Raw genomic sequence first — 11,377 nt, forward strand, 5'->3', positions numbered from 1 at the left:
CATTAGTGCGGCAGTAATGCCGCTTTTATTACGTGCCTCGAACAGACCCGATGACAAGTTTGGTTGTTTATACGGAATTTACATGAGGTGATTTTTAGTTGAAAGCAACAATCGCCTGGTGTAATCGGCCTTTCAACTAATCGCTTTCAATGAAGTTGGTCGGCTGCCTACTTTCTTTCAACTTTTGGTTTAACTAATCGCCTGCGAAAGTTGAATCATGTAAATTGCCTATTATTTTTCAATTTGATGGGGTTTTCTTCAGATTTTGGTTGGTTATTTTTTTAACAAGTGGCAACTGTGATTCGTGCCCGATTCATCAGTCCATTAATATGGATTACGATCCAGAGGAGTAATTAATAATTATGCACCTAAAAAACAAATACACCCTACTAATGGGCGCCAAGCGAAAAAATCATATGTTTATACTTTAGATATCTTTATCGAGCAATTTCTTTTCGTATCCTAGTACGTTCTTATTAGACCCGTTTGCCATGTCTGTTCGCAAGATATTCAGTTCTTATTAGACGATTCACACTTTGAAAACAACAACACAAAATTTTACTATCTAAATTTTTTTTTTACTCCCGCGTAGGTAAATGTGGGCGAGGTATGCGCGGAAAGCCTTCACTGAGCGGAATATCCTAGATAGGAAACATAATAATAGCTTTCATGCTTTATTGACGATATTAAAAGTTGCACAATTTTCGTGAATTTAAGGGGTACGAATGCGTACATACATACATATGTAGCTATTAACAACAACAAAAAGCAGAAAAATTAAGATAAAGAGGTGGGAAGAATTGGGTGGTTTGAAGTTGGCAGCGCAACGATCGACCGGGTGTTAGTGGAAGTGGCGAGTTTACTCTGCCCCATTTTAGAAAGAATTTTGGCAGCGTTAGCAAAATTTTGTGTGTAGCAGGTAAGTTAAAAAAAAGTAAATTTTAAAAATGTAAACTAAAAAACTTTACAGCGCAGCTGAATGAGAATTTTAAACGTACTGTGGATTCTGCTGAAAATGCTCTACCAACTGCTTTGGTGTCTGGCGCGCCTACTCTCAGTGCTCTTTAATGTTTTCTGGTTCGCCTGTAATCTCGCTTCAGCGTGTATTCCATGGTTGACATTAGTATTGCTGGTCGCTTGTGTGGCTTCCAAATTTGCAAAGTTGCGAAGCCCCAATGAAAAACGCTTATTTAGTTTGCTGGGCGGTTGTGCACCGGAAGAACTAACATATTGGCCCATAGCTAATCGTGGTGCTGGCTATGATGCGCCCGAAAACTCTAGAGCAGCAATAAAGAAGGTAATTTCTATAATCAAAATGTGACGTCATATCATAAGAGTCTTGAAAAATCAATACTTGCCGGCTTTTGTCCTTTGTTAAACATGCGTACGGATATTCAAATATGTTTGTGTTTCAGTGTGCTGCACGTGGCTATAGAAATGTGCTGCTGGAAGCCGGGTTAACTGCGGACGGGGAGATAGTGATCGTAAATCGACCTACGCTGGAACGTGGCGGCTTAATGGGTGGAACTGCGCGGTATACGCTGGAGGAATTGCGCAAACTGAATATAACTGAGCTGCATCCATTAGGGTAAAAAAGCTTACATACCGCACACGATCTTCAAAAGTGATACAACTCAAAATTTGGCATTTTTAAAATAATGCACTAAAAATGTACACAGAGCTTGTATTTACCTTTGAGCAAAAGCTGGAGAAAATTTTTGTTATAATTTGTTGAAAAACCTAAGGTAGTCTCCCTTGCCCATATGATTAGCATGTGCTACGAATAGTTTTTTGCAATTTCTGACTAACGTGTAATTTTGAGTTGTGTCACTTTTGAAGCTCTTATGCGATATATTAAATTTAATCGTTTAACTAAAACATCAAGCACAAACCTTCAATCAAAGGAACCAGACAAAGATAACAATAATATAAAAATAACTTATAAAAAAGCACTGGTACCATTCCCCGAACATACAACATAACTCAACCAAAAAAAAATTACTCATGCGAAAAACAGAAAGATATGTACATCACATACAGAGGACACTAAACCACAAACACAACATTCATTACTTCAATTACAAACCCATACGTATTTACTTTCATCAAATATATCCCAGTAGCGAAAATGGTTTACTGGTGACGTCACTAATGACGATTTAGTGATATCCTCGCACTTGCTGTGAATCCTAAACGACATATAGCTGACAACGACTTTGGTGAAAATGCCATGCAGGTGTACTCCTATCAAATACTTATAACAGGCAATGACTTGCCGCGGTCACTTATAAAAATTCATTGCAGGACATTGTCGCTTGAATGTCATCAATGATCACTGCATGACAAAGTCATCAGGCCATCAACGACTAAATTACCATTTGTATGAAAAAGTCATGAACGGAGCCCAAAGGCATTGAAGACTTAACATGGCCGTACAAGACACTAAAGTGACTAACGCATGAAACTCGCTATGGGGATACTCATCTCCCACCACAACTACTACAAACAAAAACTCAAATACAGCATCATCAATTGACTACAATAATAACAATGAAACAAACCACTCGACAGAAACTCATAGAGATGTATCCCCCTTAACATGTCTTAGTACAGAGAGTAACTATTATATTCCTACATAAACAAACGACACAGAACACTTAGATTCCTAATAAGAAACAATCAAAATCTCCACTTAATCTTTGTATGTAATATTAAAGTGGAGTATACAAGGATTTATCAACAACAAACTTTATTGGAATGGAACATGGAATTATTGGTTTCCAGACATAAGCCGGACATCATAATGCTACAAGAAACTTACATTATTCAAAAAAACATACACTTAAATCTCCCACATTACAAAGTTTTTCATCATATCATATGCTAAATCAGGAGTAGCCTTTTACTTTACACTTTAAGTGTATCTAACCACAAAGTTTCCAACAACAATGTACTGGACCATTCCTTAACCATGCAGGGACTGACTGATCTGCATTTAACTAGAATATATAAAACAAGTAAGAAAGTCTAAGTTCGGGCGGAGCCGAACATTAAATACCCGGCGCAAGTATCCCTACATGGTAAGCCGGGGTGCATCAATTTTGAGTAAATTAGCGTCCTTAAATTTCGAAATATGAAGTTTCAAGCATTTCTGAAATTTACCGTTATATGAAAATCGGCCGTAATTTTTGTCCGCTTTCAATAATTTTCAACGTCTTGCTTTTATGTGGCAAGCACAATAACCATACCGAGTTTGGTACAAATTGGTAGAACGGTTACCGAGATACATATATGTGATCAAAATTCCAAAATTTTATCAGTAACGTATTCTTGGCGTGATTATTGTCTGATTTTAAAAATTTTCGGCCTTTTGGTATGTTGTTCCAAGGCCAACAAACGTGCCAAGTTTGGAAGAAATTAATGCAGCAGTTACCAAGATATACACATGTAACCATAAGTGGGCGTGGCTACGCCCATTTTCCAAAAATTTATAATATTCTTATTTTTCGTCTAAATATTATTGTAAATATCAATTTTGAGTGAATAATCTTCAGAAGTTACTAAAATATCGCAGTTTTCTTATTTCTAAAGATTACTGTTATATGGAAGGTAGGCGTGGTTATTGCCCGATTTTGCCCATTTTCAATACCATCCGTCCTACACCTGACAGAAGTGCACGTACCAAGTTTCGTTAAGATATATAAATTTTTACTCGAGTTATCGTGTGCACAGACGGACGGACGGAGAGACAGTCACCGCTTAATGGATATATCTTTTCATTCTGATAATTTATGTATACATTTGTCTATATCTATCTCGATTCGTTTTGCCTCCTAATCTCCTAAAAATCTTTTGCACCTGAAAGAAAGGACCACACATAGAAACAACAATATCCATCTGTAGAGTTATTCTTCTTCTTTTTCTTTGGCGCTGTAACCGCCTTTTTGACCGAGTTCAACAAAGCACGCCAGTCGATTCTCTTCTGTGCCAGCTGACGACAACTGGAAATGCCAATTGAAGCCAAGTCATTCTCCACCTGGTCTTTCCATCACAGTGCGGGCCTCCCTCTTCATCTGCTACCACCAGCGGGTTCCGAGTTGAATACTTTCAAAACTGGAGTGTCGGTGTTCGACATGGCCAAGCCAGCGGAGCCGCTGTAATTTAATTCGTTGCCCTATGTACATGTCGCTGTAAAGCTTATACAGCTTATCGTTCCATCGTCTGCGGTACTCGCCGTCGCCAACCCCTAAAAGCCCGTAAATCTTCCGCAAAATCTCTCCCTAGAATGCTCCAAGAGCCGCCTCATTGGATTTTCGATGCTTCTGCGCCATATACCAGCACGGGCTTAATGAGTGAGGTTTTCGTTTACTGCTGAATTGTCTACTCAGTCCAAAGTATTTAGCCCAAAATTATAACCAAAGTAGCTTTTGTTGGCAGGAGTAGTTCTGCGTTGGATTTTCATGCTGACATTATTATCGGTGTTAATTCTGGTTCCCAAGTAATCGAAATTCTCCACTTTCTCGAAATTATAACTGTCAACAGTGACGTGGGTGCCAAGGCGTTAATGTGCTGACTGTTTCTTTGATGACAGGAGATATTTCGTCTTGTCCTCGTTTAGCACCAGACCCATTCCCTTTGCTTCCTTACCCAACTTGGAAAAGGCAGAACAGGCTTCGCGCTTTTTGTTACCGATGATGTCGATGTCATCGGCATAAGCCACCAATTGCACCCTCTTGTAGTAAATTGTTCCTGGGCGGTTCAGTTCTGCAGCTCATATTATCTTCTCTAACATCAGATTAAAGAAGTCACATGAAGGGGAGTCGCCCTGCCTGAAACCCCGTTTGGTGGCGAACGGCTCGGAGGTTTTTCCCAATTCTGACGGAGCTGTTGGTATTGCTCAACGTTATTTTACACAGCCGTGTCAGGATGCCAAATTAAGACATAGCGGCGTATAGGCAACTCCTTTTAGTGCTGCAGAAAGCGGCTTTAAAGTCGACAAATAGGCGATGAGGTTCGATTCTTTTCTCGCGAGTCTTTTCCAAGATTTGGCGTATTGTGAATACCTGGTCTATGGTGGATTTGCCAGTCCTCATTGACGTTGGGCTTCAGTCTTTCACGCAATACGCTAGATAAGACCTTGTAACCTATGCTTAGAAGGCTGATCCCGCGGTAGTTGGCGCGAATGGCGGGGTCGCCTTTCTTGTGGATTGGGCAGAGTACACTTAAATTCCATTCGTCGGGCATGCATTCATCTGACCATATTCTGCATAAGAGTTGATGCATGCACCTTATCAACTTACCCCACCATACTTGAACAGCTCAGCTGGCAGGCTGTCAGCTCCAGCAGCATTGTTGTTTTTCAGACGCGTTATTGCTATTCGTGCCTCGTCATAGTCAGGCGGAGGAACATCGACTAGGTTATCATTGACTGAGGGCTCGGGTTCTTCTCCACAACTTTCCGTGCTGCTACCATACAGAAGGGTGGAAAAGTGGTCCCTCCGTAATTTATGTACGTTCTGAACAATTGTAACTAGGTCGCCATTGTTGTTCTTACAGGAGTACGCCCTGGTCTTGAAACCTTCCGTAAGTCGCCTAACTCTCTGGTAAAATTTTCGGGCATTCTTCCCGGCATCTCTCTTCTTATTGCGGCAAATGCGTTTCGCTTCCCTCTTCAGATCCCTATAGTGGTCCCACATAGTACGCGTTGCGTCCGATCGCAGCTTGGCCCTGTATGCGGCATCTTTTTTCTCGGCAGCTTCCTGACACTCCTCATCGTACCAGTTGTTCTTTCGGGCTCGCTGAAATCCGACTACTTCTTCGACGGCGGTACTTAATGAGCAGGTGTGAGAGTCGAGTAGCGAATCCATTGGCTGTCTGTTGTAACTGCAACTTTTCGACGTTAAGCTTTCCTTGCATATTTGGGTGATCAGTACTCCGCGACGGAGTCTCTCTCCCACCACAAATCCAATACCGAATTCGCGCTCCTTTACATGGCAGCTGTAGTATACGTCGCCAGGCCCCACACATTGCTTGCCTTGCGCCATCCAACGCATTTCTTGGATGGCGGTGATATCGCCTTTTGTTCTTACGAGGACATCAACAGCCGGGCAGAGGCACAAAGCATGCCTTCAAATGGTCGTCATCATAAGGGGGTCTCATTCGAGGCTTTACTTCGCTTCTCCGCTGGAAGGGGTTTTTAAGTGGCTGTCCCAAACCCAGCGCACAACCCATTGCTACGACGGGGTGGTTTCGCAACCAAATACAGGTTTACATAGCGATCCGCTTGGTCCAAGACAGACACCCGCTTGCAGCCGCACCTACTGGTGAACAGACACTGCAGGCTTCGCTGAGCCTTTAAACCGAATAAGTCGGAGTGGCCCCACCGAAGCTCTTGTTGTTGTTGTAGCAGCATACAAATTCCCCAAAGACTTTTTGGGGGGTGTTGCTGGAGTAACAGTCCTTGGCCAGATATAAATCTGGGTCGTTCCGGTTACGTAGACCCGACTGACGTGGGAACGCCACCGAAGCTCTCTTTCTTTCTGCCGTGACCCAAGGCTCTACTCGGATTGGTTACCACATCTCGCACATGGGTTGCTCACATTGCCCAGAGTGCGCAAACATGGCCGCAAGAGTCGGGATTGAGTACAGCTGTGCAACTGTTACTGCATACCCAGCACAACGACTATACCCCATCGAACTATTACGGAGGGCATAATTCAACATGGGCTGACTATATACGGGTAGACTTCCGAAAAAAACAAAAGCAAAATCAACGCTGCCTTGAACAGATGCTTCTGGACAGCGTCAGGACTACTCCCTGGTACACCCCTGGAGGCCTTCAGGATAGAAGCGCGTTATCACGAGTTTGACTGGATATTGCAACGTAGGTCTGTCAACCTTGCCGCAAAAGCTCTAACGTTGAAAAATCACTCTCTGCACGAAATATTTTGAAGTTTAATTAGCAACACAAATACTTAAAGAGGAATCAGGACTAGTGCTGTAGAAAACATTATAAGGCTCCTAACAGAAAATAAAGCACCAATACCAGTTAAACCAAAAGGCAGCAGCAATGTATTAGAAAGTCTATTGAAATTTAAAAAGAGCAATACTACCGGAGCAATGTACAAGCAATAAATAGTGAACTATGGTTCTCAGTAAAGGGGTATAACTACATACGCTGTAGTGGAACAAACGGCAACGAACTCGTTCAAAACCTTCATTCAAGCGCTGTTATCGCCGCACTCTGTATTGTGCGCAATACAGCAAGCTATCAAACACGCAGCATCAACAAATATCAACGCTTTAATATGTTCCGATAGCTTAAGCGTTGCTAAACATCTTGCATCTACCAAAAACAGCAATTTAATTCAGCATGTACTTAAAGACCAAGGCCCTATAACAAAACTATTGTGGCTGCCAGGACATGTCGGAATAAAAGCAAACGACATGGCTGACAGCAAAGCCGCTGAGGCTTTGTCGCTTCCATTAACAACAAAAGTTCCCTGCCTAAGTTCTATTATAACCAACTTTTGCTCCAACATTCAAGAAGACAACCAAAAGAAATGGAAGGAGTCAAAATAATTTCTGCGAATGCACAACGAACTCTCGAAACGTCGCAACTATTGTAAAAACTTAACTCGTGAAGAATGCATAAAAGCGCATTTAGTCAATGACGTAGCGTAAACGTAGGTTGACATACGTAGCAGCATACCAAATTTACTGTTGATAGAGAGAGAGAAGCAACGTCACCGCCATTCGGTGGTGAGTTTTCGTTACCACGCGAATCCCATAATGTAGATCGTGTCTGCGTCAACCTACGTCTACGCTACGTCGTTGACTGTTTGAGCTTTTAAAATTGCTAGAATGAGGGCAAATGCCACTATCTTCGATGCCGCACACTATTACAACGTAAACAACACGAAGAAGTGTTCTAACTGGCGCACCACATTAACGGTGCAACATATCGCACACCGTCTTCAAAAGAGTCACAACTCAAAATTTGGCATTTTTGAAATTATGCGCTAAAAATGTACAGAGCTTTTATTCACCTTTCAGCAAAAGCTGGAGCAAATGTCTTCTATAATTTGTTAAAAAAAAAACCTAAGGTAAAGTGGCCATTTCCCATAGATTAGCATGTGCTACGAAATAGTTTTTCGCATTTTCTGACGAACGTACTATTTTGAGTTGTGACTCTTTTGAAGACGGTGTACGATATGCTGCAACAATGTCCAACATCGAAAGTAACCGGACCAATACTACGAAGTATAACAAATAAGAGTTACAAAGATGGTCTTTGAAACCAGGTCCCCTATATTTTAAATAGCTTATAAATTAATTTACAAGTTTTAGAAAAATAAATAAATAAAAAATTAACAATCGTTTAACTTCACATACATATCTATTTTTCCTTCCCTTCAGCTCACAGTTTGAGGCTGAACAAATACTCACGCTTGCACAGTTAATGCAATTCTTGGAGGAGCAACAAAGGATAACCGTATTCTTGCACATTCTGGATAATAACGTACGAATGCTAGAAAGGTTGAAAGCTGCAATAGAGGCCAATGCACAATTTACCTCTCGTATGATACTCATCAGTCGCTCCCCCTACGCTATTTATCAGGTATTGATTTTGATGTACATAGTTAACTCTTGCTATCGAGGGTTTATATTCAATATGACCTAAATGCAGTGTTTACAACATTAAGATTCCTATATAAGAATCGACCTTTGACTTAACTGTCATCGATAAGGCTAATGTTGACCTTGTATATCGCTTGTTAGAAAAATTTAGTATTGAATTTCAAAATTAAAATTGCAACCAGTGATGACAGTTAAGTCTCCGATGGGTTCTAACCATGGATTCGTATTGAATATAAGCCCTTGATTTTATGTTTTATTTAAACGTTAAGCTAATATTTTAAAAACCATTTTTCAGTTACGTAAATTGTATCCAGAGTTGATTTGCGGCCTTTGGACTGAGAAATCACTGTCCTTGGCCATACTTAAGGCCTCAACACTGATCACATCGATTTATGGCGCATTGTTTCGCAATATTATAGCACCAGTTATTGGTATTAGTGTTGTTTTTGTAAACAAAGAGGAATTCAATCTGTAAGCATAGCAATTAATCAGGATTTACCCCCTATTATGAATTCGTACGATGCACGATAAACGCTTGCATTCTGTTATCCCCTATTACGAATCGATGTTTGTCGCAGCAAATCCGATAGTTAGCGTAACTGATTTGTGTTGGTTACCGATAAAAAGTGAACAAAAACCACAGACATTCAAATTAATACATCTGTTGAGCATATGAAAAGAATAAACGAAAACTAATTTCATACGATAGGCTTGCAAGCGTTTATCGTCTATCACATGGAAATTCATAATAGAGGGTTTAATTCGTTTTTATATATGTTTATTTTTAATTCTTTAACTATTTCCAGCCATATCGCTGATCTTTGGCGTAATGTTGGCGTACGGCCACTGGTATACAATGTAAACTCACCCAACGAAAAACGCTACTTTCAGAAGACAATGAAAACGCAATATTTAACTGATTCATTACGCTCCGAACCACATCTTCTTATGAAGGCTTAGTTAAGAAATAATTGGCTTTGCATGTACATTGTACGTCTATGTTTGTGTACTTCATCTATTTTTTGCAACCAAATATTTTCTGGATACAAACTACACACCGTCCCTACATATTTATATTACACTAATGCAGCTATACATGTTTTTTTTTTTTTAATTTCTTTGCTGCTGGCACAATTTCTACATGAAACTCAAATTTATTTTACCATTGTGCATTTAAATTGACGTATAGGTTTTACCACGAAATATATTTATTTTTTAGTGTTTTGTATGTAAGGCTTAGAAAGTGCTTTTAGTAGTATAGATTAACTCAATATTACAATATTACCTCTACGGTGATTTTTATGCTCTACGCAAGTCTGAATAATGTAACATAAACTCATCATTTAAGAAGCTGTTCCCATGTATAGCGTACAAAATACTTTTAAATCGAACGAACAAAATAATGTAATCTTTTACGTAACGCATTTCGGCGAATTTTTGACAAAATAATTTAATTGAATTCATTACTTTTTGATCTTTGTCAACTCCTGTTCAGATACATGAAAAATTTGAGTCGAGTGGTCATTTTCATTTCGAGAAAAAATTGAACAGTGAATGATAATGCGGCAATCAATGGGTGGATTTAACTTTGTTAATGCAGACATATTTCTCTAACACCCAGCGAGACTGAAACTTGACAAGGTGATATAAGTGGTGTTGTCAATAATCTACAGTTGCGCACATTTAAATAAATTATAATATTATTAAAAATGGAAATATACAGTCATGAGAAAAATAATAGGGCGACGACATTTTGACCAGTTTCGGCTATTCCTCTTTTCTTTGTTTAATGTTCATTATTATTTTTAAATAAAAAAGGAGCTCGTTTTCTAACTAAAACAATATAAGTCTAAATTTAAAACTTTTTATTGCGAATTTTTTAAAAAATTCTAAGTGTGCAGTTTTATAGTCCATTAAATTCTAGCCAGTTTTAAGTGGCTAAGAATTCCCGTTGGTTTTTGAAAATTTTTTTGCCGATGGTGTCATTATTTTTTCCATACAAAAAAATTTTTAGAACACACTTTGTATGGAAAAAAAGGCGTGATACCGTTAAAAAAAAATATTAAAAATCAGCTCGAATTCTTAGTCACGTGAAACTTACATTTACAAATTTAAGCTATGGCCTATAAAACTGCATACCTAGAATATTTATAAAAATATTGTTGAATTTTTCTACAAAGTTCGAAATGTAGACTCGCATACATAACCCTATGGTTTTTGTTAGATGAGCTGCATAAAAAAAAAAATTATAATAAACATTAAACAAACAAAAGAAAAATAGTCAAAACTGGTCAAATTATTATTATTATTTATTTTTTATTATATTGTGTTTTAAGTTATTGAAAAAACGACTTTTCAGAAGGGAAAAATTGTGGTAATTTTGAGGTTTTAATACATATTAGGCCTTATGAATAAAAAAATAAGCAATTGCTTTTTCTTAAAATTTCAGACCTTTTACTTAAATTTCTTTGAACAGGTGAAAGGTGTGAAATTTTAAGAAAAAGCAATTGCTTATTTCTTATTCATAGGTCCATTGTCATCATCAGTGCAAAAGGGCATATTTTTCGGAAATGCTGTTTTAGAAATCCAATTAGTTGGCTCGCAAGCACAAAAATTCAAGGCAGTACACGAGATTTATTAGGATATTTAGAATAGCTCTGTAAGCATTTTCTATGTAAATATGTATGCACTATGTAAATTTAAACAGTTTTTCACTTCTGTAAAATTTCGAAATTTG

At 38.8% G+C, this 11,377-nt stretch overlaps 1 protein-coding gene across 3 annotated transcripts; it reads left to right on the top strand.

The window, feature by feature from the left end:
- The first annotated feature begins 278 nt into the window (after nt 1-278).
- Nucleotides 279-10,503, top strand: LOC118744411 (glycerophosphodiester phosphodiesterase 1). 3 transcript variants are annotated; one of them, XM_036477424.1, is made up of 7 exons: nt 279-465; nt 593-919; nt 971-1,297; nt 1,416-1,588; nt 8,419-8,620; nt 8,936-9,111; nt 9,447-10,503. In XM_036477424.1, exons 3-7 carry the CDS (start codon nt 980-982, stop codon nt 9,598-9,600), a joined length of 1,023 nt encoding a protein of 340 aa, XP_036333317.1. In that variant the 5' UTR covers nt 279-465; nt 593-919; nt 971-979; the 3' UTR covers nt 9,601-10,503. The 3 variants fall into 3 exon arrangements, with proteins under 3 accessions (XP_036333317.1, XP_036333308.1, XP_036333325.1); XM_036477415.1 differs by lacking the exon at nt 279-465 and having other exon boundaries at nt 472-919; XM_036477432.1 differs by lacking the exon at nt 279-465 and having other exon boundaries at nt 472-919; nt 976-1,297.
- The last annotated feature ends 874 nt before the right edge of the window (nt 10,504-11,377 follow it).

The sequence above is a fragment of the Rhagoletis pomonella genome, unplaced genomic scaffold (genome assembly GCF_013731165.1).
Source record: "Rhagoletis pomonella isolate Grant_MI unplaced genomic scaffold, Rhpom_1.0 Rhpom_scaffold_00001, whole genome shotgun sequence".
NCBI lineage: Eukaryota > Metazoa > Arthropoda > Insecta > Diptera > Tephritidae > Rhagoletis > Rhagoletis pomonella.